Consider the following 16,682-nt stretch of genomic DNA (forward strand, 5'->3'; position numbering starts at 1 on the left):
CAATCTATATACAGCCATTCATCTCTCTCCTCTCCTCTCCTCTCCTCTCCTCTCCTCTTTTTTTGATAATGGAAACAACTACTGTGCCATATTTAAGGTAGGTGAATGAACTCCAAATACTTGTATCTTAGCACCTCCCGATATTTCACATAAAACATTTGGGCAGCAAGCCAGGACTAGGTTGGATCCATTTCATCCAAACATTTAACTGGTGCGGTTCAGCCAAGAATCTACTGACCTTCCATTAAGATAGGGAAGAAGAAGAACTTCCAGAGGGTGATTCTGATGCACCATGGCTTGCATCAGCATCTGAAAGCATCTGTCTATCCACCAACTATACAACAGTTTTAAATGATCAATTAATATTAGATATTCAAGTCTGTGAGAGCTAGCAACAAACATTCTGTCTTTGTTTGTGTGCCTCCGCTGTCAATCTCCACAATGAGTCTACAAATAATTCCTTCCTAAACGCTGATATTTCACCATTACCTAGATGGGATCTCTTCCAATGAGTTTTTATTAGGCCTAACTGTTAGGTATTTTCTTTTTCCTACATGGTTGAAGGTAAGTGTTTGGAAGTGTTTGACTTACTGAAAAACTTGATGAAAATTTCATGTAAGAAAGTCAGGAATAAGAACTCCAGAGAGACAGGTGCTTGGCCATGCTACATAGCTAACAGTGAGTGGTCAAGGCACTTACAGGGGAGATCCTTACACAAACACATTCCCTGGCTTGGGTGAAAAGCTTGAACTTCAGGTAGCAGACATATTCATCTAACAAGCAGCTGTGGTAGCTCCACTTAATCTGCCTTAAGATGTGGTTTCGTCAAAGCCTTCCTACTGAAATAGGCCCATGTAGTTATGTCTGCTGCACCAGCTATAATAAGTTATGGAGGTGCAGCAATGGGAGAGAGAAGGTAGAAATCAAAACTATATCAGAAAAGTGAAAAATACATATCCTGAAAGGGTCACATCTAAAATACCTTACTCCTTGAGTTGCACAAGCAACCTTATATTCTCCAGTCTAATTCACTGCCTATACAAAAAAGATTTCTCAGATAGGAGAAATTATGATTCACATAAATGACGCTTACTTGCAGACAATACTTACTGAAGTACTGATTTCTGAGTTTTGTTTAATTCAAAGGTGAAATACATATGTAAGTCTCAAGTCAAAATGAACATCCTAATCACCAAGATATCAGCCATTGAGGATTTCATCCAAAAAGAAAGGAAAAACAGAGGGAGAGAAGAAGGAAGGGAAAGATAGAGAGAAGGATAGAATTAAAGAGAAAAGAAAGAAAGGAAGGACAGAGGGAAGAAAAAATCTTAGCTTTGTTCCTCTTTAGAACTGAATCTAAAAACTGTATAATTTTCTTGCAAGGAGCCACACATAACTGTTCTTCTACCTAGACATAGTTTAAACAGTGTCTATCACAAAGGAAAAGAGAAATATTAGTATAAGCCACAGAAACGGGAATTTTCATTTCATTTGGAGCCATATTTGGGCAAAAGATCACCTTTCATTGCCAGGAGCAACACTAGCTCCAAGATGTGTCCAAGACTTCCCAGGATAAGAGCTATAAATTTGCACCTTCCCATAAACCCCTGGAAAAAAAATAGAAAGCAAAAGTTAGGGAAATATTGAGTAACTAAATATACTGAAATCTTTCTCTATATTAAAGCATTTTCCTATGTTTTACAAGAAGTGTATGAACAGCACATAACTTGAAATAGAGAGTAAAGCAGAAATAAATAACTTTTAAAACGACTGTTGCACATAAAGCCAAGAAAGGGTTTGCTGGCCTCCGTTTTAGTGGGTGGATTAATGTCCCACTTGGACAACTTTTTCATGACATACTATGTCACAGAATCATAGAATCATTAAGGTTGGAAGAGACCAGACTGTCAACCCGTGACCACCATGCTCACTAAGTCACTACAGCCCATGTTACGACAGTCCTAAAGAAGACAGTATTGGGAATGTAACTCAGGTTATTCCACAAAGAAATACATTCTATGACCTTCCATTTGTAGTGGTTTAAGATGATAGGATGGACAGTTACAAAGTCTTATTTGATTTATGATAACATGTAAAACTGCAGCAATATATGCCTGCTTTTCTCACCCCTAAGATGATGCCCTAAAATATGATAGAAAGTCATGCTGTTAGCCACAGCTAAATTTCACCTCCTAAGGTTTTTAGAGTTTAAAAAACCCTTCAGAATTAATTTCCTATGTAAATTAAGTTTCTGTCTTGCCTTCTGAACATTCTGCTTACTCATCTGCTAGGTTTTTAGTTTCCTGATCAGTGTGTAACAGTTTCTTAGGGTCTTACATGCAGACTGTGGGGTTTGATGGATTATTCATTTTTCTCCAAATTGCTGTAGTAGTCTACAAATCTAGATCCTAGAAATTGCTGTTGATCGCGGAACTGAATTTCTACAAAAGTCCACCAATCAATTAAGTCTTTCAATCATAGAATCATAGAACAGCCTGGGCTGAAGGTCTAGACGATTCTTTGAGGTCAAGATCAAAGATCATCTAGTTCCAACCCCCTGCTGTGTGCAGGTCGCCAACCAGCAGACCAGGCTGCCCAGAGCCACATCCAGCCTGGCCTCGAATGCCTGCAGGGATGGGGCATCCACAGCCTCCTTGGGCAACCTGTGCCAGTGCCTCACCACCCTCTGGGGAAAAACTTCTTCCTCAGATCCAACCTAAACCTCCCCTGTCTCACTTTAAAACCATTCCCCTTGTCCTATCACTATCCACCCTGGTAAAACCAACCATCTAAACAAATGTTTTATATTTATAAATGGAACTGAATGCACTGTGACCATGCTAACGTTTATCATGATTGCTCCCTCTCATTTCTCATATAAAGACCTCCAAACTGGACACCTTTTTGCATACTGTCCTAACAAAAACTCCACAGAAACTTTAGGAACTGACCTGGTAAATGTTTTACCTCAAAACTATGGATGTACATTTGTAAGATGTTTTTTTCTTCTGTGTGGCACAGTAATAGTCTCAACAAAAGCAGACTTGGCAATTGCCTAAGACTGGTATGCTATAAGGAGTTATGCTCATGTCTCATACCAATACTCCCTGGGTGGACATTTATTTCCTCCAGATGATCACAGTAAATCCCTTCAGATGCCCGAAGAAGGATCAGTAGCTTTGAATCCCTTTCTAGAGGATGTTGAAAAGAACCTGAAATAAAGAGAAGACAGCAACAACCACCACAGAGGTATCAATGGTTTTGTGATGCTGAAATGGTGCTCTCCCTTGTCTCATGGAAATGGTTTCCATGCACCTTGCTCCCTGCCAGAGGTCTCTCTAGGAGCTAAGCTGAACATGAAGAATGCCACTCCTGTCTGTGGAAACATTTTGTCCACATCCCATAACTTAGGATCATGCACGCCCAAGGCTCTCCTTGGAGTCAGCAGAAAGAAAAGTTCCTCCATCGGGTGACTCACACACATCCTATATGGCCTGGATTGCCCCTTGGCAGTGGCAGCCTCTCCATTGACTTTGTAGGCAGCCTGGAGAGACTGCTCCAAACTCAGATATTTCAGTTAAGTGCTTAAATTAAAAGGGAATGGAGAGCTGAATCTAAATTTAGAGTCCCAGGCGGGTTTGCCCAAGGTCAAGCAATGAGTGTGTGAAGACAGGAGGTTCTCATTCATCTCTCTGATCACTGAACATTTCTTTCCCCCACTCATCTTTTCCTTTCTGCTCATTTAAAATTTCACCAATTCCGAGATAACTGTTCCATTCTGCAGCCAGGATGGCTAAGAACAGCCTTTCAAACCAACAGAAAGATTTTATTAGTGGAGGGAAAAAGAAAATACCCAAGAAGTTGTGGTGTGTGTGATGTCGCTCTTATCTTGTGATAAGTCTGTACAGTAAACTGTATTCCAACTGTGACTTCATTTATTTCACCAAGGGTAGTTTACAGTTTCAGAAGAAAATGGCCCAACATTAAACAGATACTAGGGAGGAAAAAGTAGGACAGTTTTTGCCCTGGAGAAATGTATGCGGAGTCCAGTAAAAGAGTTCAGCATTCCTTTAAAATTAGAGATTAAATCAATTATGCAACAGAAAACTGCAGCAGATGTAGAACTAAAAAATATATACATATCCATACAAAATTAGCTGGCCTGTCATCTTCTTTTAATATTTAAAAATTACTAGTTTGGAAAAGATAGCTGATTTTGTATCCTAAAGAAACATTCCTTTTAAAGAGTGTTTTTAAATTAATTGAAATCAATAAATAAATTCATTGTTCCCCAGCACTGTCTGACTGATATCTGTGAGCATTTAAATTCACCGTGCAGTTTTATAAGGATAAAAGACCAAAAGCACAAGTCTTGCACGCTCTCCATCCAGCACATCTCATCCCAATCTCATCCCTTGTTTCTGCTCTGGGAACAGGGATGGAATTCAAGCATACAGTGTCCATCATCCATCCAACTCATCTTGACTTTCTTGTTTGAACTCCCGTACCTCCCATAGACAAACACTAGTTTCAGAGGGGAAAGCACGCGACAAGGACTTTTACCACTGATGCACTAGGTTGAACAAACATCCAGCTAGAGCTGCAGAAGAGTTACGCAGACATTTGTGTCTATTTTCATACCCAGGGTGACTGTTTTCCTGGCTTCACCTTCTCAGCAAGATGTGATTTGAAATACTCACCCTGAACATACCTTCCCCGGTCCTCAGGTCAACCCTGCCCCCAGTGATGAAGTTATCAGCTATGATGATGACCCCAGAAAGACTCAAGGAAAATATTTAGGCAACTTAACGCTGGTGTTATGAAAGTATTCACAGTTACCTTTTCCTAATCATAATGACAACCCTTTCAACTGGGGTGTTTTTATCATTGTGAATTATTATTCGTGTTATCACCAGTGTTATTATTTTACTGCTGGTTACGAAGAGCTTAACATTTTTTTCTAATTAAGTCAATTAAAAATAGCTCTGTACTATATTCAACTCTCAGCTCTACTTTAAAACAATTTTTAAGTGGGCTTCCAGGCTTGACAATCACAGAGAAATGTTTGGAAATGTGAACTTTAAAGGCTTGAATTGGAAGTTATGACGCTTTAAAAAGAAATATATCTACATTTAGCTAAAATTTGTGATTTTTTTTTTTTTTAATCCCAAAAAAGCATGGCAATATTTTAGGGAATGCTGCCCTTGTTAAAATCTCTCTTTCTCTCAAATCAGAGTGAGAAACAAAGCAGCTACAATAAAAATTCATGGTTACTCATCACCGTATTAAATCCTTTAAAAAGAAACCCCAAAAGAGAAGATGATGTTCTTAAGAATGGTTAGTTGCCTGGAAACTGTTAACAGTACACTACATAAAAGAATGCAGGAGGTGTTTGCGACTAGAAAAAAATTGACTTGTTTTCTAAATATTTAGAACAAAAATAACCCCAGCATTGCTTATTTCTATTAATAGTTTTAAGTCAACGAGTGTAACATGAATGCAAGGAATACCAAAGAGCTGGCCTGGAAACTCATTGAACTACTAAGGTGGACTTTTCAGTAAGTTCGGATCACTGACAATATCTCAGAGCTCTTGAAGAAACCTACGACTGTGCCAATATTTCAAAGAAAGATAAAAGTAAGAGCACCAGGTAATTACAGCCCTGTCAACTTGACACTGATTGTAGGGGGAAAAAATAAAAATAAAAATGGAATGTCCAACCCTGAACACAATTAATAAATCGTTAAGGGGGGATGATACAATTAATGCCAATCGACATGGCTTAATAGAAAATAGGTCCTGTGAAACTGCCTTGTTATCACCTTCTCATGAGACTACAGTTGATAAAGATATGATACAATTGGCTTCCCCAAAGCATTTGACTTGGTAGCACAAAACTTTCTGATTAACAAAATACATCGGTATGACTAGAATATGGCACACATTGGTTTCCAGGCTGACTGATTGAAATAGGACTTTCAGCTCAAGCAGGCCAAGTGATCCTGCAACCACTGTGGCATATGACAATTTGTCAGTGCCCCAAAGGGGTATCAAGGGACTGGAAGTACACAGGTAAGTGGTAAGCCAACACAGCGATAGTTTGGAAGAGAAGAATATAGGGGAGAAAGTGAAGAACGTTCAAAATGTGATAAAACATGTCTTGAAGAGCTCCCTCAGCTTACTCAAAGGAAAATCCAAAATAGTTAATGCACAAAAGTCAGCGGGCAGGATAACTTTCATGATCATGTGAAACAACGGTCCTAGGAAATTACAGCTTTTGTAATAAGTCATTTTGGTAAAAAAAAAAAAAAAAAGAGTTGCTATAGACACAGGAATCATCATCTCTGCAACACACATGTGAAGGATCTGGGTTTAAGTGCTGTCTTTGAACTCTGGATGTGAGAATTTCAAGTTACTTGCACCACTTTATTGTGGTGAGTAAGCCTTACAGAAAGTCACAAAGCTCTCAAATTACCCATCCTGCACATCAGATGCAGAGAAATGGATCCCATTCCGTGCTCCTTATAGGCTTGCCAATTTGACGACAGCCTGGTTGATCGTAAGGTGAGATGATAAAGCACAGCTGGCAGAGAGGTGAGAAAAGGGTAATTGCGACCAGAAGCCAACAGAACTGGTTGGTGAGAAATGCAGAAAAGTTCAGAAGGGAACAGTGCCAGCATATGTTGAATCATAGAATCATAGAATGGTTGGGTTGGAAAGGACCTCAAGGATCATGAATCTTAAACCCCCACCACATGCAGGGCTACCCACCTGCACATTTAATACCAGCCCAGGCTGCCCAGGGCCCCATCCAACCTGGCCTTGAACACCTCCAGGGATGGATGGGGCATCACAGCCTCTCTGGGCAGCTGTTCCAGCACCTCACCACTCTCATAGGAAAGAACTTCCCCCTGACATCCAACCCAAATCTTCCCTCCTTGAGCTTAAAGCCATTTCCCCTTGTCCTGCTGTTATCTACCCTCTCAAAGAGCTGATTCCCCTCCTGTCTGTAGGCTCCTTTTAGGTACTGGAAGGCTGCAATGAGGTGACCCCGCAGCCTTCTTTTCTCCATGCTGAACAAGCTCAGCTTCGTCACCCTGTCAAAGTAGGCAAGACCTTCTCAAACACACATCTTCTTGCAGCTAGGATGCAAAGTTTGCTAATTTGCCCAGATCAGCCTGGGCAAAGCTCCCAAGCAATATTTTTTCCCCTTCTTCGGTGCAGATGGGAGTAATCACGTCGATGCCAGAGAGCTGGGCTGCCTGCACAGGCACAACACAGTGACAGTGTGCCTTCCCAGTCTCCCTGGTGCTTGATGTCACATCACACAGCCTCACTGTAGGTGTGTGCAGTTCCGCAGAGGGTCTAAATTGATGCTCTTTCAGGAAAAATTGGCACAATACATAAAAAATACCATGTATGTCATAGGAAAATAGAAGAAAAAAAAAGAGAAAGAACAGAGAGAAGGGTATATTTTTTCTACCCAGATTTTCACTTGCTCTGGATTTGGTTTTCTGTTGCATTTCAAAAGAATTTTCCATTGTTTTCGTGTTTTACTCCGATTCCAGATGTTCTTGACAATTTTTAACGCTTTTTTTCTCTATTTTTCCACAGCAAATCCCATTCAATTCCTTCTCAGAATAGCGGGTGTTTCCTGTCTTCTAACCTTTCTTTTATTTACAACATAACACTCTGCAACAGCTGTTGCATATAAGAGTAAGGAATTCTCTGAGATAAGGCTCCCTCCCTTCTATTCATAGACTTTGCTAAGCATCTTGCTGTGACCTTCTCCAATAGAAGCTCTGTGTTTCCCAAATCTGAAACTTCTTGGACTCTGCCTGACCAGCTACTTTGATAACAGTGGTGTATTGTCACCAGAAGACCTGCAGAATGTTTATCTGTGGTCAGTGCATAGCATTATCCTTCACAAGGCATTTCTTCAGATGTCCAGGATATACTCTGCAGTGAAGCTGTACGAAGGAGGCATCATGTTGTTGCCTCTTATAGCTGCTGCTGCCAAACAAGCAGAAGAGATAAGAGGCAGACAGAGAGAGCTGCAGCCAGCAGCCAGAAATGAGAGATGAATAAGCGAGATGTAAGATGAGATTCAGCTGCCAAAATATGGATACCTAGAGTCATTTGAGAGCTCTAGACCTCTTCAAATCCAGCGTGTGAGGATGACAGATAAGAGACACGGATCAACAAGAGAACAGAGCCAGATGGGATTCCTGAGTGTGCCCTAAGTGATTCAAAGTCCCTATTTTTAGGCATCTGAACTATTTTCCCAGGGAGATTCATATGCTTCATCCCTGCAGACAGCCAAGGTCAGGCTGGATGGGCTGTGAGCACTGCTGGAGCTGTGGGTGTCCCTGCTCAGTGCAGGGAGTGGGACCAGACGGTCTTTAAAGGTCCCTTCCAAATCTGATGATCCCATGATTCAATGGACTATGCTGCAGTTTCTTCATGTAGGTGAATCCTTGTTCCCTGAACATGTGAGATAACAAAGATCAGACAGAGCAGCTTAGGCTACATTTTAATCTAGATAACCATATCAAGCAGTCCCACAGAAGCAGCTCACAGGCTGATGTCCACATGTAACAAGTAAACATAAGTGCCTTAAGCATGCAAACCAAATCTCTACCCCAGATTGATACTATCAGTTGAAAGAAACCAATGGCTTGGGAAGAGCAAGAAACAGAGATGAAAGCTGAGAGATGAAACGAAGGAGATGCAGATGGTGCAGTGAACTTTTCAAAACGCTTTTTCTGTTATCTGGGATGAAAAACTTCTTGCAGTATCCCATGTTCAACAGAAGTCATGTAGCTGCACAGGGATGTAATGGGACTGTTTGGTGGGACTCTGAGCTCACAACTAAAGAATATGGCACCCAACTGAGGTAGTGGAGAAGCTGGAGAAGAAAGTCCTTTGGTAAGACTCGCTTGAGCCTCAGTTGTGCATATGAGGCTGAGCATTAATCATCATTAACATATCATAGATTCATAGAATGGCCTGGGTTGAAAAGGACTTCAAAGATTGTCCAACACCCTTCTATGTGCAGGGTCACCAACCGCCAGGACAGGCTGCCCAGAGCCACATCCAGCCTGGCCTTGAATGCCTCCAGGGATATGGCCCCTTGCCTCAAAGGAGTGACAAGCAGCCATCATGAGATATGCAAAAAAAAGAAGAATGTGAGATGTTGAGACTGAAAAGAGAAATGCTATCTGGGTAATTAGTTAGTGGTTCTACTAGAAAAAGCAAAAAATAACCTGGATGAGCATAGCAGAAATCAGGATGAATCCAACAGATCGATGTGTACAGAAGGTTCTTCAGCATCTTCTACAGCTTTATCAAGAATTGAGAGCTTTTTTCAGCACAGGAAGGGATCAATTTCTATGCATGCTGTCTGTTCTATATTGCTGACTTGGGTTAAAATGAATGCAACCATCCCAGGACAGAACATAAAAAGAACCTCTGGTACACTGAGATGAGCATTACCTTTCTTCATCTAAAACTGCACTGAGGGTATTTAGCGAATCACTTATTCTCTCTGAATCTCCATCTCTTCTGTTACAGATTGGAAAAATAATTGTTTTTTTAAACAATTGCCAGCTCAGAAAGGTAAAAATAAATGGTATTCCTTGAATGTTACTGCTGATATCATCATACCCTGAGGCAACAATGCTGAGGGGCCAGGATCACTTTGTGGATAGACCCACACACATTGCTTCTTGTTTGTCTGAGGGCTCAAACAGAGGTTTTTCAATCCGTTCCAGAGCATGAATAATCTCAAAGCTCACTGATTCTACTGATCATAACTGACACTGACCACGGATTATGCCACACACTGAAGAACAGACGATGGACCATCCAACTTCAAAGGCCCCCAAATCTCCCAGCTTTTGCTGTATCTTCCCATCCCAGTTTCCCTACAAATTACTGTTTTAGCAAAGTCATTTGGATCTGGTTGATGTTTCAAAAACTCCACTTTTACAATGATTTTTCCTTTGTTACATATTTCTAATGTCACTGAATTTCTCACAATTATGTTTTAAACACCTGACTTAGTTTATTTTTACCTGAAAGTAAGATGCCAAGTGCTATTAAGGGTACCAAAGTACAAGTAAGTTGTGTTTTCAGAGCTTATCATCATTCTCTAGCAGCTGAAGTGAACAAAATACTCATACTGCCTGGAAGTGTTGGTTTGGCACAGGCCACTGGATTTGCAGCAACTACAAGGCCAAAGATTCCTGTGCCAAAAACGGGGCATGGAGATGTTACACAACAGGGAGGAAACTGGATCACATGATGTCAACTTCAGATCCTGCTCAGACAGTGTTGAATGTCGATGTCCACATCCATTAAATTTGTTTACTAAACTGCCTCATTATCTACTTTGTGTCAGGATTTCTTTAGGGTGGGGTAGAATTGGACAGATGGGCTTCAGAACCTTCCTTCAGGCACGGAACAGCCAGGATTGGACAGATGGGCTCCAAGAAGCTACCTTTAGGCCTTGAACACATGAGAAGAGAAAGAGGAAGGGAAAACACACGCAATCTCAATTTTAGAAGCAAGCACAGAAGCCAGTGAAAGATGTTGGAAACTTGAGGTTTCTACCCACCTATCATCTTTGCACCTCAAGCTGGAGCAAGGGCATCTCTCCAGAAGAAGCTGGACCATGATTCAACAGCTGCAAATACCTGTTTGGCTTTTAATGTCATGACTAGTCACAGATATGCTGCAGGGGACTTTGTGCAGCTAAGTGCTTCTATGTTTTTTAATAAGCTTTTTATCAGCGAACACATGCTTTTTCTTAAAACCAATATGAAACCACATTTAAAGCACCATAGATTGGAACTAAGAAATGACTGAGAGTCTTTTAAGTATATAGATATATTAACCTCCCAGATTTAGCTTTTAAACCCTTTTTTTTTTTTTTTACAATAGGAAACAAGGCAGCAAAATAACTCTTTTGGCCACCACTGTATTAACTAAACAGTCCCTTGAGATTAACAGCAAACAAATACTGGAGATCACAAACAAATTATCTTTTTAAAGTTCATGAAACCAATCTTGAGAAAGGTCAGACAGTGATCAACAATGTGATCCCAGAGTCCTAAGGATTCCTGTAAGTAAATACAATGCCCAGCTTTAGGAACCTTGATAATTCAAGGGAACTGCTTAATAACTTCTGTGCAGAAAAACACTGAGCTGTCCATTGCAAGTAATGTGGAACAGCCCCAGTAATAGTGGGGACTCTGAAAGCACTAGAACTAGGGCCAGGCAGCACCTCACATGTACAGTGGGTTGAGAAGAACAAATGTTCTGAATCCAGCTGTGCCAAATGTACAACATGGAGAGATTTTCAGACAAAATGCTTTTCCACCTTTTGCTTGTGTTGGCTTTGAATATCTCTGTTACAACAATTAAGAGCCTCACAGATATCAAGGACTGCTTGAGCACTGCTTGAATAAGAACCTGCCCTGAGGAATTGCTGTCTTATGAAGCAGCCCCACGTGAAGTAGGGAGGACTTTCACAAGCTCCAGATGAAATCTCAGCCACCATGAAATCAGGAGAAGTTTTGCTATTGACTTCAGTGGAGCAAGGACTGCAGTAGTTGTAATATGATGCTATTAAATGAACATGTAATTAGTTCCAGCAGATAATCCTTGTATAGTTAATGTGTATAGTTAATTCTCAGGGTCCACACTGCTGACACCCAGATAGATACTGCAGCAGTAGAATCATAGAATCATTCAGGTTGGAAAAAACATTTAAGATCATCAAGTCCAACCCCAGCCCACCCTCATCACGCCCATGGACCACATCCCTCAGTGCCACATCTCCAGGGTTCCTGAGCACCTCCAGGGATGATGACACCACCATTCCCTGAGCAGCCTATGCACTAATGTCCAACGTGAATCTCCCCTGGCACAACTTAAAGCCTATCTCTTCTCCTATTGCTATTACCTGGGAAGAGGTAACAGAATGACTAGAAGGTTTCTAAACCAAAAGGTTTCCTTCTTTCCTCGTCCATCAAGAATAGAAATAAAACTCCAGGTAACCCCAAGACAGGCTGCTCACTTACCCACGTTCAGTGTACCTCCCACAACCACAATACAGGCTGCACTCAGGACATTGCTGGAGTTGGTGGGGAACTCAAGAGTCCCAAGGATGTAGAGACCTCTTAGAGGAGGAAGATCTGTGTCCACCAGGATGGTCCGGTCTGGGAAACAAAGCAGAAAGTGATTTGGAATGTAAGCATGAAAGTGGAGAAGCTTGAAATGTTTGCTTTTCTCAAGATTAGATTATTTAAATTTTCAATTAGAACCAGTGGAACAGGACTTGTGCGTTTGTGCCACTTCCACAGCCAGAGCTTCATCTGCAGCTGAGCATCCATGGCATGACTTTAATCTGATAAATGAATGATAACATCATATTTGTAATATTATATTCATATCTGCATGTCTAAGTCTCATCAAATGTCACATATGAACATGAAGAATGCATATGAATGGCAGCAAGTTGGAGACATGCCGATCTCATTGGGTGAGTCTGGTTCTATTTGTGAAAATAAATCTTGATCAACTAAAACAATACAGCGTGAATAATTTAAGCTGTCCAGACGATGTTTTTCCCTCGTGATATTGCAGAGAACAAGAATGAATGAAGTGAAAAACTACTGCATTCCCTGTTAGTTGGTAGATTGACAGAAACCAAGGGAATCATTGTTCCCTCAGCTACTTGAGGATAAAGCAAGGAGCGTGAGTCACTTCTGACCCCATTTCCAAATTCCTTGATCCCCACTTCGACCAAGCTGATACTAGAAGTGCATTACAGCATTGGATATCACTGGAGATCAATTCATGACTTCCTGGGCTAGCTTATTTCTGTTAATTTTGGACTGGCATTGGCTGAGCACACTGACATCACACTGCTGCCCCCCCAGATGTGCAAATTTACAGTCGATGAGCCATCCAAATGCCAATAAAGCTTTCATTCTAGGGCATGAGTAGGACTTAAACAGCGCTTATCTAAATGGTAGTCCACCACACGGAGGTGAATTCCCCCCTCAGGACACATCTAATGTCCTTTAATGTCACTGGGAGTTTTTCACTGGAAAACACCTCAGACCCTTGAATTGCAGTGTTCAGCTCCTTTCCTTATCAACAAGAGTAGCAGCTTCCTGGAATGGAATCTCAGACACAGCGGACGTGCCTGTAAAGAGGAGGGTTTGATGAGATGCTGCCATTCAGACTCTTAATGTGGAGCAGAAGTCCCCTGTAGGATTGTGGCCTTCATAAAAATAACTTGCAGAAAATGTCTATTGTCAACATAAGGGCAGTTGCCAAATCCTACTCAGAGATTTCCTGTGGCCTTCCTTTGATATCATGCGTATTTATTGTGAGGCACAGCTACAGAAAACAGAAGGGATTAAGGAGCACACATTTTCCAGTGGCCTTTGACATAGAAGTGTGAATGGGCCACCTGAAACTCCTACTGACATGCAACGTCTTCAGAAGTGAATGAGATGTTAACCCTTTTGCTTCTGCCAACGCCATTAGCACCCTCTTTGACAAAAACAGAATCGTGCAATGCTCCAGGAAAGTCTTCTCCTGGGAACAGGCAATTAGTGAGCCATTCATTGTGAAGGTTTGTTAAATCTTCTCAGACTGTCTGCAGGAAACATAAAACCACACAAAGCACACGCAGAAGGGGACCTCAACGATATGAGTAGGTTGGTTCAATGCCAGCATGCCCAGGTCCTTTGGTTTTGCAGTCCTGATGCGTCACAGGTGTGTAGGGAGAGGGAATCACTGCATGCTCGGGGGGCCTGGGTCTGCTTACAGATTTGCTCATGCTTTCTTCATACGCTGTCCTTGTAATTCAGTCTTTCCAGTCTTCCTTTCCATTTTTTTTTCCTTCTTTCTCTCTGGATATCTGCAAAGGACACGCTGGTTGCTCTGTTCTCAAAGCGTACGCCAAGCACTGCAGCTATCCATGGTCACTCAGAACACCCCCATCTCAAAAAAAATCCCTGCATTCTAGGGCTGAAGCATCGTTCAAACATGTGACATTCTCACAGCATTCCGACGTAGTAAGTCTCTACAGAGCAAATGCAAGTGTAACACTTTTTTCCCTAAATCTCATACCAACAGTACTCCGTATATTTTCATAGGCATGAAGAAACTCTTGTCTATAATCTCTTTATAGGACAGGTGTAGTCCTATGCCCTGCAGAGCTGAGAAGGCTAGGCACAGTATGTGAGGATACGAAACAGAGGGAAGAGAATAAGGGGAAAGATGTTGTTAAAATGATATCTCTCAGACAGAACGGGTATCTAGTTTGTGAAATCACAGCTCGAGAATGTGGCAAAAAGCTGCAGCTGACAAAGGCCATAAGTATATTCATCAAACACAGACTGAAACATTTTTACAAGGAAAAGAAGGGCTCCTAGGCATACTATTTATATGTCAGGTTCCTGTCTTGAACAGGTATTTTTTGCTGAGTTGCACGTTCTTCAGAAAAAGGTTTCCTGGAGGAAATTGCGGCCCCTCTGTAACTGTAGCATCATACATGTGAGCCCTGAAACACAGTTATATGAAATTCTCCCAGAGAATCTCTGCAAACCTGGGGTTTCCTCAGTTGAACAGAGCCACAGGGTGTGATGCCTGGGGTATGAAGTTCTCAGAGGGGGAAATGTTGCTCTGTAGGGACAACAGAAGGCTCCTTCGCAGCCAAACAGGTTCTTGCACACTTGAGAAAGACAACAGATTCAAGGGAGGCCTCAGGATGAACACAGTCCGTACAGAATATGCTCAGTCATACATTCTAAGGAGATGGGTACAAAGGGGTTAAGATCATAAACCTTCAGTCACCGAGCTCAAGAGATTTACTTTCACAGAATGACAGAATTGAGTGGCTATTCTCCAATGAAGACATTCTCATAATAGCAAGCAACTGCTTTTAGAAAGCGATAGTTCAAGCCTGAAAACAGGGCTAGATTTCATTATCCATATATTTTCTTCTACACAAAAGCTCGCAGGTATGCTACAGTCTTAATGTTCAGATGTACCACACTGAGAACTCGCTAATGACTCCAGCACTGACACAAAATGCCTTTGATCAACTGTATTGCACTATAAAACACCATAGCATGCCATTGAATGGAAATCAGGCACAACAGAAGAGCTATTATATGAGATACAGTACTCCAGCATTCATCTCTTCAAACAGGAAAAGTTCAAAGAAAATCAAAATCAGAAAATGAATAACAAAGTGAATTCCACCACTAAAAAAAAAAAAAAAGAAGAAGAAGAAGAAGAAGCAGAAGAGGAAGAAAAAGAAATTGCCAGAGGCTACATGATATCATACCAGTACCCTTCAAAACAGCATTCCACCAGCTGAAATTATAACACGTTCTCCTCTCAACACTGAGCGCGCTGCGTCAGGACTGTGTCACACTGAAAACCATAAAGCAAAGCCCTGAAAATCCAAGGGCTTGAGAAGCTAATGCTGCCAGACCAGCATGACTAAACTCCTCCAGCTTGTTTTTCAAGGTGCAGAAGCTGCTCAAGCCTGTGTGGTGAATTCAAGAAGTCCTTGTGGGACGGCTGCAGCTCTGGAGGGTTAAGAGATAACAACGCATATTCCTGAAGCCAGAATTATCCAGCTGGAAGAGACTCAGACCTTCAGGGGAGTCAGACACTAAGAAGACTTGCAGCATTCCAGCACTGAAAGTTAATGTAACAGGAGAGACCCACCTTTGCTGCAAGAACTTCTGAGTTTCACCAATGCTTTCAAATAGGGCAAAACCAGAAGACCTTCATATTCATCCTTATTTCCAGCTCTCCAGATTCACTCAGAGATTTCAGCACTGTGTGAAGCCTGGATCAAAGGCCCCCACTGCGGTTCTTCTCACTAGAAACAAGATCTGAACAACCATTGCTTGCTTTCTTTTTCATTCAGGGATGAGAGGACTGACACAGTAATGCAGAGATAGGTCCAGAACTTGGCTTTCAAGCTGAAAATCATTGTGGATAGCTTCCAGAACAGATAATTAGGAGTAGCTAAAATAGGCTACTCACAGAGATCCCCCACAGCCCCTGGCCGTGTGCTGGGCACCCTAATCTGGTTGGCCCTGCTGGAGCAGGGGGAAACAGAGGGATCCAGAGAGTCTTAAACTGAGACAGGGGAGGTTTAGGTTGGATATGAGGAGGAAGTTTTTCCCCCAGAGGGTGGTGAGGCACTGGCACAGGTTGCCCAAGGAGGCTGTGGATGCCCCATCCCTGCAGGCATTCAAGGCCAGGCTGGATGTGGCTCTGGGCAGCCTGGGCTGCTGGTTGGTGACCTGCACACAGCAGGGGGTTGGAACTGGATGAGCACTGTGGGCCTTTGCAACCCAGGCTGTTCTATGATTCTATGATTCTGTGAAATGGGAAGGAAAACATGAATAAAATGCCATGACTAAACAGCTCTTAATTATTTCATTCTAGATTCTGGATCCAAGCAAGGACCTTGCATTTCTTGCAACTAGAAACTCATATACACAGTTGTGGCAGCAAAGCAAGGTATGAAAAATGGACTGAAATTTCTTCTTGCCCAGTCTTCTTGCCTAGCTTTCGTTTGAGCATATGGTGCACTTGTCACACTAACAATGGCTATGATTCCAATTTAAGACACT

General features: G+C 41.8%; 1 protein-coding gene across 11 annotated transcripts in view; it reads right to left on the bottom strand.

Moving 5' to 3' along the window:
• Positions 1-16,682, bottom strand: part of PKHD1 (PKHD1 ciliary IPT domain containing fibrocystin/polyductin) — a 240,212-nt gene that overhangs the window by 77,504 nt on the left and 146,026 nt on the right. For all 11 annotated transcript variants that reach the window (XM_042832731.1, XM_042832730.1, XM_042832736.1 and 8 more), the window contains 3 exons: positions 12,087-12,224; positions 3,099-3,212; positions 1,520-1,607 (listed from right to left, as the gene is read on the bottom strand). In XM_042832731.1, the coding sequence (XP_042688665.1) occupies positions 1,520-1,607; positions 3,099-3,212; positions 12,087-12,224 (340 nt within the window). The remainder of the gene's footprint in view (positions 1-1,519; positions 1,608-3,098; positions 3,213-12,086; positions 12,225-16,682) is intronic.

Source organism: Centrocercus urophasianus, unplaced genomic scaffold (assembly GCF_019232065.1).
Source record: "Centrocercus urophasianus isolate 14NV4802_14NV808 unplaced genomic scaffold, USGS_Curo_1.0 seq_39, whole genome shotgun sequence".
In the NCBI taxonomy this organism is placed as follows: Eukaryota; Metazoa; Chordata; class Aves; order Galliformes; family Phasianidae; genus Centrocercus; species Centrocercus urophasianus.